General features: G+C 51.0%; 7 protein-coding genes and 1 non-coding gene across 8 annotated transcripts; 4 read left to right on the plus strand and 4 right to left on the minus strand.

Annotated features, from left to right (window-relative positions):
- Positions 1-105: 105 nt before the first annotated feature.
- Positions 106-187, plus strand: ASPZODRAFT_t97. Its single transcript has one exon. It is a non-coding gene; the product is annotated as a tRNA-Lys (tRNA).
- Positions 188-3000: 2813 nt separating this feature from the next.
- ASPZODRAFT_133799 (hypothetical protein) lies at positions 3001-3849 on the plus strand. The gene has a single exon (XM_022723357.1). It carries the CDS (start codon positions 3019-3021, stop codon positions 3748-3750), a length of 732 nt encoding a protein of 243 aa, XP_022580441.1. The 5' UTR covers positions 3001-3018; the 3' UTR covers positions 3751-3849.
- Positions 3850-4041: 192 nt separating this feature from the next.
- On the plus strand, positions 4042-6015 carry ASPZODRAFT_152880 (hypothetical protein; the record flags this gene model as incomplete). The annotated part of the gene is made up of 8 exons (XM_022725901.1): positions 4042-4191; positions 4285-4356; positions 4407-4492; positions 4546-5020; positions 5081-5407; positions 5463-5555; positions 5605-5845; positions 5897-6015. The coding sequence occupies 8 exons, from the start codon at positions 4042-4044 to the stop codon at positions 6013-6015; spliced, it is 1563 nt and encodes a 520-aa protein (XP_022580442.1).
- Positions 6016-6108: 93 nt separating this feature from the next.
- ASPZODRAFT_26527 (hypothetical protein) lies at positions 6109-7753 on the minus strand (the record flags this gene model as incomplete). The annotated part of the gene is made up of 2 exons (XM_022728052.1): positions 6109-6797; positions 6852-7753. The coding sequence occupies 2 exons, from the start codon at positions 7751-7753 to the stop codon at positions 6161-6163; spliced, it is 1539 nt and encodes a 512-aa protein (XP_022580443.1). The 3' UTR covers positions 6109-6160.
- A 520-nt stretch (positions 7754-8273) lies between these two features.
- ASPZODRAFT_133801 (hypothetical protein) lies at positions 8274-10076 on the minus strand. Its single transcript, XM_022723358.1, has one exon. The coding sequence runs from the start codon at positions 10016-10018 to the stop codon at positions 8378-8380; it is 1641 nt and encodes a 546-aa protein (XP_022580444.1). The 5' UTR covers positions 10019-10076; the 3' UTR covers positions 8274-8377.
- A 1299-nt stretch (positions 10077-11375) lies between these two features.
- ASPZODRAFT_119256 (hypothetical protein) lies at positions 11376-13397 on the minus strand. The gene is made up of 6 exons (XM_022721221.1): positions 13245-13397; positions 12954-13200; positions 12036-12829; positions 11894-11978; positions 11772-11841; positions 11376-11709 (listed from the first exon to the last, which is right to left on the minus strand). The coding sequence occupies exons 1-6, from the start codon at positions 13336-13338 to the stop codon at positions 11503-11505; spliced, it is 1497 nt and encodes a 498-aa protein (XP_022580445.1). The 5' UTR covers positions 13339-13397; the 3' UTR covers positions 11376-11502.
- Positions 13398-13921: 524 nt separating this feature from the next.
- Positions 13922-16018, plus strand: ASPZODRAFT_160113 (hypothetical protein; the record flags this gene model as incomplete). The annotated part of the gene is made up of 2 exons (XM_022726451.1): positions 13922-15033; positions 15113-16018. The coding sequence occupies exons 1-2, from the start codon at positions 14017-14019 to the stop codon at positions 16016-16018; spliced, it is 1923 nt and encodes a 640-aa protein (XP_022580446.1). The 5' UTR covers positions 13922-14016.
- Positions 16019-16749: 731 nt separating this feature from the next.
- ASPZODRAFT_119263 (hypothetical protein) lies at positions 16750-18385 on the minus strand. The gene is made up of 2 exons (XM_022721222.1): positions 18184-18385; positions 16750-18135 (listed from the first exon to the last, which is right to left on the minus strand). The coding sequence occupies exons 1-2, from the start codon at positions 18253-18255 to the stop codon at positions 16978-16980; spliced, it is 1230 nt and encodes a 409-aa protein (XP_022580447.1). The 5' UTR covers positions 18256-18385; the 3' UTR covers positions 16750-16977.
- Between the last annotated feature and the right edge of the window lie 1119 nt (positions 18386-19504).

The following is a 19504-nucleotide window of genomic DNA, read 5'->3' on the forward strand; positions in this document are numbered from 1 at the left end:
CCCTGATCGTGGAGAAGATCCCCCACAAGGCGGGGAATCAGCCACAATACACTACTGCAAACTAAGAGAATCAATATTCAGATGTAGATCTGGCTTCATGGATTAGCCGGGCTAGCTCAATCGGTAGAGCGTGAGACTCTTATATCTTGCGATCTCAAGGCTGCGGGTTCGACCCCCGCGTTCGGCTTCTTTTTGCCTTTTTGCCGGTGGTCGAATAGACGACATTAGGCAGCACGAGTTAACAAGCTTGCGGCTTATAGGAATGTATGTAGATGCCCATGTATGTAGTATAGTTTCAGGATAGTATATAGTATAGTTTCTATCCTACTTTATAACCTCTACCCTGATATACCAGAAATGAGTCCTTTACTCCTAGGTCTGTGCCTAACATAGAGCCTGGTGGGCCAAAGAATAGGTTTAAGGTAGAATTCCAGCTAGTATAGGGCTATCTAGAAAATGCACTAGCTTGAAATGCGTCAAGTCTTGATATACGAGTTATTAATCTAGTGGGAGCTGTGGCTTTGCTTCAGCCACTAGACTAGAGACTATAGAAGAGCCTTAAACTAGGCTATATTAGAGGATATAGTTAAGGGATATATACACAATGTAGGTACATATAGGTAGAGTACATATCATTAACTATAGATATCAATAATTTTATTATGATATAGTGATTAACTTTACTATCTTAATTAAGGTATAGATAGCCCACATCATCTATAATTATAATAAGCACCTATTAAGAGGTGAATTATGCATGAAAACAACTAGAGTTAAGCATAGTTTAGCAGAATATATTTAATAACTCCTTCAATAACTTGGTATAGATGTCACAGTTAATAAGTTCCTCTCTATGATTTACAGCGTAGTGTCCTAGTTTGAATTGAACCTTTGATACGCTAAGTATATTTACTGACTGCTGGCTGTAATTCTATGTCAATTCTAGATAGCAGCATTGAGTACGACTTTGGGATGGTATTTCCAATATGGAACAGCACAGATAACATAGACAGTCAGTAGAAAGTACCTAGTAGTCACTAAAGATATGTCACAGAATATATGACCATATAAAGCCCTAATTAATGTCTGGACATTTTTAGTGGCTCAGCGGTCTAGTGGCCCCCAAGATTTTATCAAAAGATATAAGTCATGGTGGAAGATCCTAGGCCATTATAGTACTAACCATGTTTCTAGTGGTGATATATTTATATAGTATAAGCAACTTTAGTATACATCTCATCACAGCTTCTTATATTAACAAACTAAAGACACACCTTCAGTTTCTCTTCTGGCTGGTAGTTTCTTCTATATTATACACTCTAAAACTAAAAAATAGCCCATTAGACCTCTTTTAAAAGCATAAAGTACTAGGAGCTATGGATGAATAAAGGTGAATTCTAGTTGCCACATAATGGTGTCAATAGCGAGGAAGTATGCCCCATACTAGCTGCAGAATAGCTAGATCTCCTTGAAGATTTTGGTGGTCTCTACTAGCCATAGGATATCATCCCTCAACATCATTGGCATACAATCCGCCAAACTGTGGCGTGGTGCCTCTATTATTGTACTTCGATGCTCAATGTCCATTCTAAGCAGCATAAGACTTAGGTATATTCCTACTAACATGCTCCGGAAACTAGGCATCCTATAGGATTTGTATTTTCAGGATAATGATGATGACGATGAAGAGAAAGAAGAAAACGACAACGAGGAGATTGGAATGGATAGGGGGAGCAGGAGATGGGCGAAAAGGAAGTGCAGGAAGAGGAGAACAAAAAAGACGTCAGATGCAGGGAAAGCGGCTGAGTGGAAGAAGAGACGGGCTATTGAGGTCTGGTGGGTGGAAGTTGTTCCTCGCTCACCTGCAGACGTTGAACAGGCTGTAGCAGGCAACATTTCTCTAACAGGTCAGACCTGTCAGATAGGATAGACTGTTATTGCCTTCTTATGCTAGATCAATTGCATTCATTGGCTTTCTTACATTATCCGTCTAATGATATCAGAGCATGGGCTAATTGATAGAAGTACAGCTTATAATATATTAAGTATACAAGTAAGTGATAATCATAGTATACTATGACTAATGTACTCGAATGCAGGACTCAATTAAATCCCAGCCCACCTTCTCGAAATGAGTCAATCTCTATATCTATATCAGGATTATAGACCTCATACAGGCTGATAACTATTCATCTCTTGAGAGTAATTACTGAATAAAGATACTCTCAAATTTGCCATCCAGGACATACTCTTTGTATACTCCGTAGTCCGTCTTCTAGACCAACTTGAGGCTGAATCGCAAGGTAGACAGTGGTGAGGCCGTGACATGGCTAAGCGACATGATCTCACCATGGCACCGTGCTGGCAGGGACTCATTACATCATGGCCAATTAGGGGGGAAAATCATGCTAAGCCTGCTTGTGTTTCATGAAGAATACATGTGGCGTTTATATCAGTTCATATAGATCTAATGAGTTTGGAGTATGGTTCTCACGTAGTGTACTGTGCTCCATAGAAGTATGATAAACTGGCATTAAGTTAAAGGAGTTGTCAAGTATACTATCTATCATCTATCATTCACTATATACACTGTCTAGGCTGCAGCATGCTATAGATTGCATACTACATGCTGAATACTAGTAGTACATCTATCTAATTAAACATGCAGTTCCCCTGCATAAGTCCACACTCTAACTTATTAATTACTCTGCACTCACAAATTTACATAGAAAAAGCGAGTTGCCTCTTACCTGTTCCAAACTAGAAGCTCGTCTAGTCTCCATCCTGCCATTGTATCTAGAGATGGTGATGTCAATCCTTCGCTAAGCATCACTTTTCTGGTGAAATGGTAGAAAGTGAGTATAGAGAATATAATATTAATATCATATTGTATTTGTTGTACAGATGACGTCATATTTCAAGTAGCACAAGGAAAATTTGAAATTAGGCTAATCAGTTCTTCAAAAATAATTTCCTATACAATTTCCTATATAATGTATACAACTCTAAACTTCTAAAATGTCTGAAAGAACCCCCCTTCTTGGAAATACTCCAACATCCAATACAAATGAAAATGCAAATGCCAGGCTCCTGCTCGCCTGCTATGCGATCACCGGCTTCCTCGACAGCTCAGCCGTCTCGCTCCTTGGCTCATTCGCGAGCATGCAGACTGGAAATACCGTATATCTCGGCCTCGGACTTGCCGGACTGGAAACCACTGCTACTTCCCCCTCTCCCAGATGGATCAAGGCCGGAATCTCCATCGCTGGATTCTGTACAGGCTCCTTCTGTTTTGCCCAGCTGCATCGCCGTCATTCCGGACAGAGAGGAAGTCTGGTTTCCCTCTCGTTCCTCCTCCAGACGGTGTGTCTGATTCTCGCGGCGTGTATCCTACAAACCCATGCTGTCCAACATGACACCAAAAACGATACATCCTGGCAGCTCTACGTCTCTTTGGCGCTGGTCTCGTTCCAAAGTGCCGGGCAGGCAGTGCTCAGCCGCGTGTTGGAATGCACCAGTCTGACCAGCGTGGTCCTGACGAGCATCTACTGCGACCTGTTCATGAATCTGCCTGGTCTGAATCACCTCCAGCAGGGGAGACGCGCTGGGGCGATCATCAGCCTGTTGCTGGGCACGGTCCTGGGGGGGATCTTTGTGAGGAGCGGAGGTTCATTCTTGACTGTGTTATGGGTGGTCAGCATGATTAAAGTGTGCATTGCGGTTATTATCCTATGCATAAATAGAGCATAGTATATAATCACTAGACTATCTGGTTAGACAGTTTAATTTTGACAAAATTTAGGGGGCCACTAGACCACTAAGCCACTAAAAATGTCTAGAGATTAATTAGAGCCTTATATAGTGATATATTCCTGTAACATTAATTAAGTATGATATTAGTAATACCCTGGTTCTCCCGGCGAATCTCCGCCGGCGAATCTCCGGATCGACACTGGCCCGGCCTTTAAGATCCCCATATATAACCCCATATCCCAAACCCCGGATTAATTGAGGTCTAAGAATTTGTCTTACACTCTCACGATGTTCACACGCCCCCTTTTAAGACTTGCCCGACAGAGACCGTCTCTCCGGGCGTCTCTCCGGCCTCTTGCCCGCCCATTCTCCTCTACAGCCACCAAACCGAGGATCTGGGGAGTTCTTGCAGTGGCTACAGTGGCTACAGTGGCCACGGTATGTTTTTATTGATAATGTTACTGTTTTTTTTATTAACCAGTACAGACAGCATGCACTCTCCATCCTCCGATTCGCCTGGATTACGCCCAGGAATCGCCGTTGATCTCGTACGAGGAGGTCCAGAAACATACTTCTCTCCACGACTGCTGGGTTATTATCAAGGTATTATATTTTTGTATCTGCGACATATTCTATACTAACAACTGCTGCAGGGCCATGTATACGATGTGACAGCCCTGTTGCAAACCCACCCGGGAGGCCAAGAGGCCATCCTCGCCCAAGCAGGGAAAGACGTCACGTAAGATGCAGGCAGTATCAGAGGCGTAGAATGAAACACTAAGAAAAAGATAGAAACCTGTTCACAATGTTACACCCTCCCACGGCGCTTTCGACGCTCCCCCCCAGCGCGAACCTCGGCCCCGTCGATGCGTCCACAATGCCGACAGAAGAAGAGCGGGTGTTGACCGAGGAGGAAATCCTGCAGGAGGAAGCCCGCGAAGAGATGCCCGAAGCAGCAGATATGCTTCTCCTGGACGACTTTGAAGCCTGGGCAGAGCGTGTGCTCAGCGGGACGGCGTGGGCGTATTACCGCTCGGCGGCGGACGGGGAGAACAGCTTCATGGAGAACCGCAATGCGTTCCGCCGGTATTTCTTCCGGCCGCGAGTGCTGCGCGACATGTCGACGGGGAGCACCGAGACCAGCTTCATGGGCGTCGAGACGTCCATGCCCGTCTTCATCTCGCCGGCTGCCATGGCGAAACTGGGACATCCGCTAGGCGAAGTCAATCTGACCAAAGCGGCGGCCGAGTGTGGGATTGTCCAGATGGTATATTCTCTTACACTTGCTTGATTACGGTGCTATATTGAATAAAAGGCTGACGTCTAGATCTCCTGCAATGCAAGCTGCAGCGTGGAGGAGCTGTTCGAGGCCAAACAGCCTGGACAGGCGCTCTTCTTCCAGATCTACCTGAACAAGAACCGCGAGGAATCCGCAGCGCTCATCCGCAAGGTCGACAATCTCGGCGCCAAAGCGATCGTCTTCACGGTCGATGTTGCCCGCCAGTCGAAACGGACGCGAGATGTGCGATACAAGGCGATGCAGAATCCCACGCGAAAGACTGACCAGCCGGTCCAGAAGGCCAAGTCGGTGTCCGAGTCGATCTCGGGATACCAGGATACCAATCTGACCTGGAAGGACATCACTTTTATCAGAGTACATCACCTTTCACCTTTCACCTGTCTTCTATCATTCTCATTCTCATGACTAGGAACACACGAAGCTCCCGATTATCGTCAAAGGAGTGCAGAGCCTAGAAGATGTACAACTCTGCGTTGACCACGGCGTAGAAGGCGTCATCCTTGTGAGTGTACTCTATACTACTCGACTGAATACAGACTTATATCCAACAGTCCAACCACGGCGGCAGACAAGCAGACTACGCCCCTGCCCCCGTCGACATCCTCTACGAAATACGCACGCACCGCCCGGATCTCTTCGACAAGATCGACGTCATGATCGACGGGGGTATTCGCACCGGGGCTGACGTCGTCAAGGCGTTGGCTATGGGCGCCAAAGCCGTCGGGCTGGGGCGGCCGTTTCTCTATGCCAATGGCACGCATGGGCAGGAGGGTGTTGAGCGGGCTGCAATGAGTGAGTGATAGAGATCGTATACTATGAAGTATACTCGATGCTAATGAGCAGTCATGCAAGAAGAAATCACGAATACCATGCGCAATATCGGGGCCTCGACGGTGGATGAGTTGAGGCCTGAGATGGTTGGGCCTGCAGGGCCGTGGGTGGGATGGAACAGGCCTGTATAGTAGATTAGAATGGATATATACTGTATAATTATACTAATAGAAATAGTATATTGAATACTAAAATAGTGGTTTAATGTTGGTTTATCAAGATATCCAGTCTAAATATTAAATATTAAATTCCATTCTCGTCGCAGTCATGGTCAAGTTACGCCTCCTCCTTGGAGGCAACACGGCCGAGGATCTTCTCCATAAACGCCTCGGACTGAGCGGCGAAATGGCAGTTGCTGCGGATGCGGGCGCCATAGCGATAGAAGAGAAACGGCATGGGCACACAGGCGAGCGAGAGAAAGGCCGGGATGGAGGAGGCCCAGTGGATGCCGAGATTCTGGTACATGTACGTGGTGAAGAGGGGGAAGGCGGCGCCAAACACGGAGCGCATGGCGGCGTTGGCGGCCAGCACCGAGGCGGCGTAGATGGTATAGGCGTCGATGAGGTAGTTGAGCACGGGGAGGAAGACCATGACCATGCCGAAGCCAAAGGGGACGCCGGCGGCCACCGAGGCCAGCCAGTGGATGTCGGGCGAGTTGGTCCAGGCGAACCAGAAGAGGCCGGCGGGCAGGGCGATGGCGCCGATGAAGGCGTCGGGCAGGCGGGCTTCGGGCACGATGCGGCCGTGGGCGGCGACGACCTTCTTCTTGTAGCGGAAGTACATGGGGAAGGTGGCCAGGACGGAGATGAAGATGCCGACGAGGATGCCGAGGAAGGCGAGGCCGGACATGCCTTCGCTCCAGCCGCGTTTCTCCTCGTACACGATGGGGAGGGCGGCGAAGAGGAGGTAGAGACTGTTCATTAGAAGAGAGATACGATTGAGAGGATGGAAACAAGTCCCAACTTACATTCCGTAGATGATGGACAGATAGATGGAGAGGAGGAGCACAATCGGCTCGCGGAAGAGCAACAGCCAGGGCCGGCAGAGAGCGGTTGTCAACACGACCGACGGCTTGATCGGCCCCTGTTCGACCTCGACTTTGCTGCGATAGACCTTGCCGGTGAGGGCCGACAGCCGGGCGGCGCGTTTGCTCAACAGCACCGGCGCATACGTCTCCGGCAGGGCGCAGAAGGTGATGAGGCCGATGAGGCCGGCAAACGTCGCGACCAGGCCCTCGACCCATCGCCAGCCCGCCGACTGGGCCAGGAAGCCGCCCACAATGGGCCCCAGGGTCGGCCCCAGGAAGGGCGCCGCGCAGTACAGGCCGCTGGCCAGGCCGCGGCTGATGGCCGGGAAGCAGTCGGCGATGACCCCCCCGGCGACGGCAAAGGGCGCCGAGCCCAGGCTGCCGGCGAAGAAGCGCAGGATGATCAGGGTCTGGATGTTGGGGGCGCCCGCGGCGCCCGCAGTGAAGACGGTGAGCCCTGTGGCGCTGGCGACCATCACGGAGCGGCGGCCGTAGATCTCGCTCAGCGGCGCCCAGAACAGGGGGCCGACGGCGAAGCCGATGACAAACAGCGAGATGCCCAGCAGCGAGAGCTCCTCGCTGACGCCGAACTCCTCGATGACCTGCTCCAGACTGCCCGAGTAGGCCGACGAGACCAGGGCGACCGCCAGCGTGGCCATGCCGACCAGGAAGGTGATGGCCCATTTGGCCACGGGCGAAAACGTCAACGGGTTGCGCGGGTCGTCATGCTCCAGCCACATCACCTGGTACGGATCCTCGTCCGTGCCGGCGCCGGGATGGTCGTGGTGGACGATCGCCTCGGCCACATGGCCTTGGTCGAAGATCAGCCTGAATTTCGACATGGGGGTGGGCGAAGGAGGAGAGTCGGGCGGCGGAAAAGGTCAAGAAATGGGGATAGGGGCATTTAAATACGCGGGAAAGAAAAACAGCATTTCCTACCCAAACAGGATGCTCCTCCGAGGCATCTCCACTGGGCTCAATGTCCGAGATATGAATGCGGTCTTATCCAATGCCATGTTGCATATAAGGTTGGCGGGCCGAGTTTTCCGACGATCCGATTGGAGGGTACTCTGTTCAGGTGCCTGGCTTATCCATCGTAGTGCACACACTAGAGATCTTACTCAGTAGCAGAGATGAAGTTAACCCTAGCAATCCTAAGTTATATGTAGTGGTATGCCAGCGGTAACTCTAACCCTAACCTGGGGCATTCTCACCAGTTATTAACTAGTCAGTTAGTTACTAGCTACTTACATGTAGTGGTATGACCAGCAGTAACCCTAATATTGATTTAACCCTAAACCCTAAACCCTAAACCCTAACCCTAACCCTAACCCTAACCTCACTATCAACCTCACTATCAACCTCACATGTATAGGACTTTGATTGTCTAACTAGCGTTGCTACTGATACTCTACCCATGATACACATTATATACATGTTATACAATCTAATATGCTGCTTCTCCTCTAATAATACCCCGAACAAGTAAATGACTCGGTGGTGTTCCAATCCCCACCCACATACTCGGCCTGCTTGGGATACGGACAAATCACCCGCTGGGCCTGAACGCCCAGGGAGGGAGTATCGTCGACATACTTGGTGGCCACCAGCTCCTCCGGGGCGGTTCCGTTCTCAACCCACGCCATGATGGCCAGCAGAGCGTCGTGCTTGGCGTCGCGGTACCCGGGGACCCCCCAGATGGTGTCGTTGGAGGATTCGGCAACGAGGCCGCCTGGCTGGTTGGCGGTGGCAATGTACCAGGGGGCATCATGAACGGAATCTAAACAGTGCTCCATGCCCGGGATGAGGAAGAATCGGTAGAAATCATCCAGATCGATGCCGAGCGGGACCAGCGTCTCCTGGACGTGTCGGTAGTAGTAGATGGACGACCCCGTGGGGATCTCCCCGTCGGCGAAGCCGTGGTAGTGGAGGAGCTTGCCGCCCCTGTTGTAAAAGGGCCGCAGATCAAAGTCGCCGGCGGTGGCATTGCCCGGGTCCAGCGAGTCGGAGAGCTGGATCGTGGCAAGATCCAGGTTCTGCCAGGCCCAGTCGGCGTCGTTGTAGACAAAGTCGCGCGGGTAGGCAATCCCGCTGGGGGAACCCTGCTCGTCGTCGTCCGTGAGGATCATCTCGGCCACCTGGGCCTCGGAACCCCAGGCAAACGAGGGGAAGACAAAGGTCTGGTTGGTCTCGACCCAGGCGCCGTAGACCTTGTAGATGGTGTCGATCTGGGCCGGGGTGAAGCAGGTGGACGTGTTGGTCGTGTTCGAGCCGTCACAGAGCAGCGTCTCCGGCCGGAACTGGCACGCATAGCCGTTCATGATGATGCCGTCGCGCAGGCCGTCGGCGCCGTCGCACTGGCGCAGCACCTCGTCGGCCAGCACGTCCATCAGCTCGCTGGTGACGTGGTGGCTGGCGTTGTTGGGCAGGTTGTCGACGGCCACCTTGAGATCCCAGTTCTGCTGGTGGGTGGTCCACCAGGCACACGCGCCCGCCAGCACGCCGTCAAAGTCGTCGGGGAACATCTGCACCTCCTTCAGGCCCTGCCGGCCGCCCGTCGAGCAGCCCGAGTAGTAGGAATACGCGATCGTCTCGTTGTAGTACGCCTCCGTCAGCGTCTTGCCCAGGGCCACGGTGCCGTGCAGCGCCCGCCAGCCCCAGTCAGTCCGCGTCTCGGGGTCGTTCAGCGCCCATCCGGCATCGCCCGCCTCCTGCACCGTCGAGTTGTGCCCGGTGTTGGTCGACACCGTCGCGAACCCGTACTCCAGCCCGGGCGCCATGTCGGCGAACGCGATCTGGCCCGTGAAGCCGCCGTTGCCGTACGCCAGATACCGGCCGTTCCACGTCTGCGTGGGCAGCCACACGGCAAACTCGTACGACGAGGTCGCCGACGAGCTCACGTTCACGTACACCGCGCAGTACTCGGGCAGGTTTGTGTAGTTGCCCATCGGGCCCACGAATGTCTGGTCGGCGGTGAACACCCGGGCGTACACGATCGATGCGTTGGACGACAGATAGGGAGTGAACACTTCCGGGGTGCACCCGGTAGCTGCAGCTGCAGCAGCAGCGCCAGCTGCCATGCTGCCTGCTATAGCCAGACTCTTCATGTGTGCAATGAGATAGTACTAACGGTTTTGAGGTATGAGGTTATGGTATTGAAGAAAGTGATAGTGAAGAATTCCACAAGAAACAAAGACATTTATATGTGGAAGTAAGTCCTTTAGTTGTGACGTTCTCTGCAAACTCTTATTTTAGGTTGGCGAATGAGAGACCACAGGACGAAGGGATTCGGAAAAGATCACCTCACCACCGTTCCACTATCAACCTCATCGAGAAGAGGGTCGACATTCGGACGCGTCGTTTACTCGGTTGCGGAGACTAAACCTTTCCTGGCTGCGACACGCAATGAGACTGAAACCAGAGGAGATCTTTAATCTGGAGAAGTCTATAATAAGGTGTGTTATTGTTAGACATATTAGTTAGTATCCGCTGTTTCTGTCTCGGGTCCAATTGTTTTGTTTAATGAATGTACTCGGGTGATAATGGAGAAATAACACCCTAGCATTATCAGTGATTCTAGACTATGAAATCTTTATGAAGCTACTGTTTCCAGCCATTATAAGATGAGATCATTGAGCAGGATGGAGCCATATGAATGTAGGCAGAGATTATACCTCAACTAGGATAATAAAGTAACCAGTAAAGTAGCATCTCAATCCACATGACAAATTAATGTAGAAATTAATACTACCTACCTATTGACAGGGAATATGTATTCTGCAGACTAGAGCTCAGCCAAGTGCAGACGGCCCGTTCCGCGGCTGAATAGCATGAATCCTTTCCTAGCAAAGGTAACAATAAAGCATTCATTAGAAAGGAGTATTAAGGGTATACAAGTTATATTGCTAGCGTATATAATCTTCATAATGTTCAAGAAAATACTATACCACCATATGAGCTGGTCTACAAATCGCAGCATGTCATGTATACAGGGAATGGATGTATTCTACCCCAGGACTCTGGTCATAATACAATGTGCACTTGAAACCCCCGAGGGCCTCTTCTCTACTATATAGCCTACTAGTAAGGGAGTTAGGTGGCAAGATATCTTCCTATCAGTAGCACCATTGCCTGCACTATGGTATCTCTAAATTAAGGGGCATGTCAATATCAATATGACAAGGACTATAAAAGTGGGCTCACACTTTAGTTAAGTGATCTTCAAAAATAGCATATCCTAGAGTATAGTATAGAGCTAAGCCCAATATATCAAGGAGTAACCTGAAATTGCTTGCTCGGGATTGATTCTCTTAATCTCCCCTGTAGCGAGTAGGCCGCCAAACAGCCCTCTTGAACTGGAGTTAGAGTGTCTCTAGACAGTCTCCCGTTATACTACAAGGATTGCTCATCAAGATGCACTGACTTGACTTAATATCAACCTTTGGAATACTTATGACACTCCTTATGATAGTACATTCATGGGGGAAGTATACAGCTAATATACTACTGGCGAGTATAATTAAAGACTATATAGCAGCAACCTGAGATGATAGATCACACTTGAGGATAGTGGAAAAGTTGGCAAGACTGTCTAAACCTCCTCTGCATGCTCGGGGGTCTCCTTGGCGGCAATCTGGTGAGCCCGCTCTTCGATGCTCTCGCCGTGGAATTTGGTGGTATCCATGCTTCCCACGAACCAGGGCGAGCGGGTGAACAGTTCCTTCATCTCCTCCAGGGGGAGCATCTTGGTTTCAGGGAGCATGGCCCAGAAAAAGACGGCGTTTGTGAAATTGCAGACCTGGCATAGGGTCAATATGGAGATAATCTGGTTGATACCAGTTCAGATGAAGGGAAACTCACAACAAACAGAAGGTAGAACTTCCATCCTGAATGGGCCATCCCGATAGGAGTAACCTGGCCGATCATGGTACTGATCATTGTCATTAGCATGGAAGAAAACAAGGGAAGGGAGAGTAACATACTTGACTGCAAAAGAAACCATACAACCCATGGCGACACCCATGGCTCTGGTGGCCGTGTCGAAGATCTCGGCGGGAATCATCCAAGCTATAGAGATGAGTAAGGACAATATGTAAGGAGAATAGAACAGAAGGAGGGAAATACATAATGAGCCCATGCTAGCAAAGCAAAAGTTATAGAGCCAAGTCATGATGATGAACCCCCAATGGGCGCTTTTATTGTCGACTTGAGGGGGGAACTGGGCCATGAGGATGGTGCTGATGATATAGGTCAGACACATGGCGAGGTTGCCGCCGATGATCAGCTTGCGACGGCCGATACGGTCGACGATTAGCATGAGCAGGAGCTCGCCGAGCAGACCGATGATGGAGTTGATGGCCTGGTAGCGCAGGGTGTTGGTGCTGTCGATGCCGATCTGCTCGAAGATGGTGACCGAGTAGTACTGGATGGCGGAGACGCCCGTCATCTGCGTGGCGGCCTGCATGGCACAGGCGAGCAACAGACGGCGGAAATTGGCCTTGTTGGAGAAGAGCTGGAGGATGGAGAGCTTCCTCAGCTCCTGCTCCTCGCCCACCTGCAGCTGGATCTGCTCGAACTCGGCCAGCACCCAGGGATCCTGCGTGTTGCCGTTGGCGTGCAGCTTGGCGAGGGTGGCCAGTCCCTTGTCCGCCTGGCCGTTGCTGATCAGCCAGCGCGGGGACTCGGGGAACAGCAGGATCAGCGCCGACAGGAGCGCGGCGGGGGCGATCTGGATGCCGAGGGGGATGCGCCATTGTCGGTTATCAGTGAAGGAGACGAAGGTGCCGTAACTGATCCAGCTGCCACACACGCCGCCAACGCCCAGCACAAACTGCTGCAGACCAGTCACCAAGCCACGGATGTCGGGATGGACCAGCTCTGCCTGGTATAGGGGGATGATCATTGTCAGGATGCCGATCCTAGCAGGTCGCAGGTTAGCATGTTAGCAGGTGTAGCAGGTGTAGCATGAGTGGCATGGGTGGCATAGATGGCATGGGTGTAGCATGAGGGTTTAGGGTTAGGGTTTAGATAAGTAGGGCTTACGCAATTCCCGCAATGAAGCGCCCTCCCATAATGTAACTATAGTTGCGAGCCCCTGTCTGTAAGCCCCCGCCCAGGCAGAAGACGATCCCCCCCGCCAAGATGGTGGCCCGGCGGCCAAACCGGTCGGAGCAGGGGTACGCGATGCCGGCGCCCACTACCGCCCCGGCAGTGAGCAGCGAGGCGACCAGGCCGACCTGCGTGGTGGAGGGGTCGAAGTAATCCAGGAAGGAGTGGCTGGCAACGACTACTTCATTAATAAACGTCGAATGATAGAGAAGACGGAAGAAATACCCTCGGCGACAATGGTCAGGTCATAGCCGTACAGAAACGAGCCCAGGGCAGCAAACAGCCCGACGAGGAACTGGTAGACTTTGGGAGGGAACATAGTATCGGACAAGGTGTATACTCAATTGAAGATACTTTGGATGCTCCGATACAACAGTGGGGGTCTGGGGAATATCTCTGGGGAACAGCTCTGGTGGAGAAGTCAGTCAGGATAAGTACTCCGGGGGTCTGGGGCCACTCGGGTTGGACTACCCCGAGCCCTGGTACTGCGTTGGGCGAAATCCCGGTGGGCAAAGCAGGTTTTGTGAGCGGCCAAGCCACGCCATGTGATGAACCATGTGGGCAGCATGTTGATTGGCCAGTAGATAGTATGGTGCAGTAGATATAGTCATACAATGAGTCCATTTTGTCATTTAAAAGTTATCATTCATCTTTAATTTAGTTATATTCTGATATAGGTATTATCCGACATATGGTAGTAAACCTATTGAGTATCCTGCATCAGATGCATCGACAGCATTAAAATTTAATCAAGAATAATCAGGGGCCCCGCAAGCTTGGCATAAAATCTTGGTTGGCAGGCAGTCTTGGCATCTCCACGGAGAATTGTAGTTTTGGGCTTCATCAATCAACCCCTGATCTACACATCGGGGGAGCTCTTCCCGAGTGACATGGAGTACAATCAACGTCTATCTAGTGTCTATAAGTAACACAAGCCAGATGTACCGAATGATTATCTTCAACAATACATTCAGAAGAACTTGAAGCATCCTACATCATGCTTCCTCTTCTCCTTCTCTCTCTCCTCTCCAAGAGTGCCGCCCTGAACCTGACGGTCTCCTCGTCCGGGGGCAACACGTCCAGTACTCTTCAATATGGCCTGCTGTTCGAAGACATCTACCACTCCGGCGACGGCGGTCTCTACGGCGAGATGATCCGCAACCGGGCCTTCCAGGGCTCCTCTGTCGACGGCGTGGTGAGCCTGGATCGCACGACGGACTTCTGGACCGAGGTGGGCGGCGTGACGCTGTCGGTCGACACCGAAACAACTCCTCTATCCTCGAGTCTCCCTGCTCAGCTGCGCATGGAGGTGCCCGAGGACACGACGACAGCGGTGGGCTTCTACAATGACGGCTTCTGGGGCTTCGATGTGGATGCGTCGCAGCGGTACATCGCCAGCATGTACGTGTACGGCAACTACACGGGCGACGTGACGTGCTACTTCTACAGCACGACCAGCGACACCATCCTGGGATCGACGACCATCAGCCTCGACCAGACAGAGAGCGACGGCTGGGTGCAGACCTACTCGCCCACCTTCTACCCGACCACGACGGCCAGCAACGCCAACAATACCTTCTACTTTGTCTTCGAAGACGGTGCCCAGCTGGCCGGAGAGAGCCTGTACTTCAACGTGCTGAGCGTGTTCAAGCAGACGTACAACAACCGGGCCAACGGGCTGCGAACAGACATGGCCGAGGCCGTCGCGGCGTTGGGCACCAAATACATCCGGCTGCCCGGGGGGAACAACATGGAGGGCCTGTACGCGCCGTATTACTGGAAGTGGAACGAGACGCTGGGCTCGCTGACGGAGCGGCCGGGCAGACCGGGCACCTGGGGAGACTACAACACAGACGGCTTCGGCTTGATCGAGATGATGCTCATGGCGGACGATATGGGGCTGGAGGTGATTCTGGGCGTGTGGGCAGGCCTGTACCTGGACGGGACTGTGGTTGCTGAAGCCGATCTCCAGCCATACGTTGATTCCGTCATGGACGAGCTGGAGTTTTTACTCGTACGTACCTACCATAACCCTAACCCTAAACCCTAGGGTTTAGGGTTAGGGTTTTAGACCTATACTAATCATATCACAGGGCGACTCCTCCACGACGTACGGCGCACAGAGAGAAGCGCTGGGATACGGCGCGTTTACCATCAACTACATCGAAATCGGCAATGAGGACTACTTGAACGGTGGAACAACCTCGTACGATGACTACCGCTTCACAGCCTTCTACGACGCCATTCACGCCACGTACCCGGACATCAGCCTCATCTCGACGATCAACCCGAGTCCCGTCACCACAGACGGCAGCCCTGTCGATCTGCATCTGTACGGCGACGCAGACTACTTTGTCACGCTCTTCAACGCCTTCGACCAGGCCAGCCGCTCGTACCCGGTGTTTGTGAACGAGTACGCGGCGACCAACACGGGCAGCAACTCGGCCTCCCAGATCGGCGCCCAGACGCTGAGCATGGCCTGCGCCGAGGCTGTCTTCCTGCTGGGCTGCGAGCGCAACTCGGACGTCGTGGTGGGCTCTGCCTACGGCGCCCTGATCAAGAACTACAACGAAGCCCCCGACACCGTCGCCGTGATCAAGCAGACGGCCTCCGAGGTGCTCTACTCGATGAGCTTCTACGTCCAGCAGCTGTTCGCCGCCAACATGGGCTCCAGCACCCTCCCTGTGACCGCTACGGACGGTGAGCTCGCCCCGGTGTACTGGTCGGCCACCACCAACACCTCCCATACCATCCTCAAGCTGGTCAACTATGACGGCGAGACCGGCGCGGACAGTGCCGTGTCTGTCACTTTGGAGGGCTCTTCCGCCGACACCGCGACGCTCATCTCCTTCTCCGCGCCTGAAGCGGACAGTATCAACAACCTGGCGGCGCTGGGGGGGGAGACCAGCAGTGTCACTACTACCGCTCTTCAGGGGGAAGCAGGAGTGTTTACAGTGGAGTTCAGCTCTGCCTACGAGATTCTCATCTTGGTAGCTTAGTACACTATTACAGTGTTCTACACGACTGTATTATATAGCAGTATATAGCAGTATATATAGCAGTATATGTAGGATTTGTACTTATATATAATTTTATATAATAGCTACAACATGCATATTAAAATATTTCAGTAAATGATTCTTCATTACTTTGAGGTTTAATGATACCCTTTTATTCAATAGTATCCTTCTATAAAGTTGATATATATTAAGCCATAAGTCATGAATCTTATCTATAATTCAACGCCCATTGCATACAAATCCCTATCTTATTTTTTCACTTCACAGTGATTTTCTAATTCAATATAAGTTCCAAGTATTCAAGCCACAGCCCTATTAAATACCAATGCCTTTATCCACTCTGCCCTATCCTATACATACAATCCTGTGTAGGCTCCTCTATATCCCCTTTCCCTCCTGTCAGCCGCAACGTCATTTATCTTTCTCTTCCATCGTGCTCGGTTGGGGCGAAGGCCATACCTAGAGCAGCAACCAGCTCGAGTGGCTCCGGGAGTGCATATACTTGGATCAAGTGGGCTTACCAGGATCTTGTACAGCCCTGAACAGTCAGCATCAACACTGGTTTAACCAAAAATAGTAACCTGCTCACTGTAATCATGAGTAAGACTAGCTTATAGTGTAAGTAATATAACTACTCAAAAAATTATATAACTCTATAAATCTTATGGCCCCATTTGATTTCATTAGTCAGTAGTGAGAAATTTATAATGGTGCATCACATTGCCCTTACTGGTAAGAGGTCTAATATTAATCTAAATCTTAATACTATGTATATATCTTTCTGCAGCTCCTTTGTCTCCAAGTATGATAGTATGTTTCTTCATCAGAAACAACCTGTTGAGAATTGTGCTGAGAGCCATGATTAAGCCAGGTATGTCTCCTGGACTATAGTAAGTATATTCAGAGCTGATATGACAAGTTGTCATAAAAGAGTGTATTTAACTGCTTATCCGGTATATTTGGTCCCGCGCCCACTGAACATAAACCAACCACTCTGGAGTCAAAAGAGTCGAGATCTCCGTAATGACGATCCCTCCCCAGGGCCCAATACACCAGTTATCGCGCGCCAGATCGAGATAGACACAGTAATGAGCCAGCACGACCAGGGCCAGCGGACGGTGGAGTATCAGCTCGTCGAAATAGCCTTCTGGGACACGGATGGCCCAGCCGCCGACGAGCGTCAGACTGCTGGGATGTAGGTACGCAAAGGAGGCGAGATCACGCAGAGTGGTGATGACCTTTTCGTAGAGGGAGACGAGATCCGGTTCCTGCTGGTTGCAGCAGACATTCAGCTGTCCGAGTCGGTCAAACGCGACACGGACGTGATCGGGTACGGCGGATGAAGAAGTATGAATGTTATAAAGAGGCCCAAACGAGCCGGTCCGCAGCTGGTCCGCCTTGGAGACGAAAATGGCGCCGATCCCTCGGGCCAAAGTGAAGATGTCCACCAGGCCCGACAGGCTGGGACCCTCGTCGGCGGGGGCGGTGATCGCACTGGCGAAGCTGAAGGCCACCACGATCCCGGCGAAGCTCATCATCGCTTCGGGGTTCACCTGCACTTCCGGGGGACCCTCTGCTGTCGTTTCTGCTGTCAAGCCCGCCAACTGGTCAGTGAACAGGGCCAAGGCGGTGCTCTTGTGCGAGATCGCCATCGCCAGCCATTTGTCCCGCCGCTTCTCCCCAGGCTGGGAGGCCAAATGTAGCGCCGATAGGGCCAGGACGCCGTGCATGAGGAACGGGGCCCGAAGGGCCTCTTGTAGCACCAGCACCTCCCAGATCCGGCGGGTCTCCTCGTCGCGAGCAAACAGCTTGTGCGTGTGCATGAGCCACTGCATCTCCAGCTCCAGCTGGTCCATGTGTAATATCGTGGGGGCGCTTGTTGATGATGTTGTGGGGGTGGTGGCGTTTAAGCTGGGGAGAGTCCCGTTTAGAGACGAATGGGGGGGTGTTGATGATGACCTCATGGATGGAGGACCCGATGGAGGCCCCGACGGAGGCCTCGACTGTGGGACGAAGATCAAAGGGGCGGGCGTGTTGAACACGCAGGTCTCCTGGCGCTGGCGACATCGCGTGCAGACCGGTCGTTTCTCATCGCACTATGCTGTTAGTTACTTGATTGGAAATGGTTGGCCGGCCTGTTTTACCTTGACTCGGCGCTGTTTGCAGCTGGTGCATCCGTGGCGCGATTTCTGATGCGTTCGGCGGGTGGCCATCATCTTGGAGCTATTATGCAATTTAATTGAGCATTTCAGATACTCGACTAGTCACTAGTCATTAACACTCGTTGTTGGAGAATGGCGGATAACACGATGCTTGAGCCCTGGAAATGGCTAAGCTATCAGGGACAGGTTAGGGAATTTAACTCTATTTGCTAGTTTCACTTGAAGAACTCAACAGTACTGGCTCTAACCTGATAGGTTGTCATGACGTGGTTGATCGTCTTATTTAATCTAGTGAGTTTCTAGCCACACCCCTCACCACTAATGGCACACCCCCAAAGTTCCCAAATAGGCATAGCCATATTTACAATAGGTATGTAGCCAGTTAGAACTACGGAGTACGACATCTCGATCCTTTGTGCGCCCTCGGCTAACCGAATAGGAAGGCAGTGAGCCAGCCACACCATCCGCAAACGCGCGCTCTGGGCTATGGCTGTGATAATATAGATATAAATATTATCATTCATTTAATTTTTCAATAACTTTAGGATCACACATTGAGGCTTGTGTCGGGTTGCCAGTTGTACTGAATATATATATGTTAGGGCCCTAAGCGAACATCGATCTTGGGCATCTTGAGGCGAGATATAGACAATATTGGGCCATCCAAAAATGCTCTTGCCACTATAATGATTGAAGTATGGTCACTATGATTTTGGTTCTCATTGAGCCTTAATGAATCAAGAACCTGGGGTCTAGGCCCCGCTTCGAAGACTACTCCGGACAGAGTATACAAGGCCACCTGCGGGGGAGGCAAAGGGGCGATATGATATAACTAGATATAAATATAGCCTGAATAATATGATGGGAGAATCCTGTTATTTGTCCCTATACTACCCAGCATCACCTTTAATGTTTCCCTCCTTTACTAGAAGTTCCTAGACAATAGTCACCCCTTGGATTTATACAAGCTAAACGTATATTAAGCAAAGTGCTTCTGGGCGCTTACAATTTATTGAATATATGATATATCATAGTCTGGGCTGGGATTATGTAGACATTGGATTTCAATATATGCATCATGATCAAGGTGATTATATTGCTTAGGCGGTGTCTTGGGCATTGATGTCAGCCAGGCGTCAATTCGGCAGGCATGAACATAACAGGTATTAATATTCTAGGCATTAATATTCATGCATTAGGGGAATAAATCAAGCATCAGGGGCATCAGCAGAAGGCATCATGTCGCGATATCCTTTATGTCAGCAGAAAAGCGCATCACATATAGCAGGCGGTATGATAGATT

This window comes from Penicilliopsis zonata (genome assembly GCF_001890105.1).
Source record: "Penicilliopsis zonata CBS 506.65 unplaced genomic scaffold ASPZOscaffold_10, whole genome shotgun sequence".
Lineage (NCBI taxonomy): Eukaryota > Fungi > Ascomycota > Eurotiomycetes > Eurotiales > Aspergillaceae > Penicilliopsis > Penicilliopsis zonata.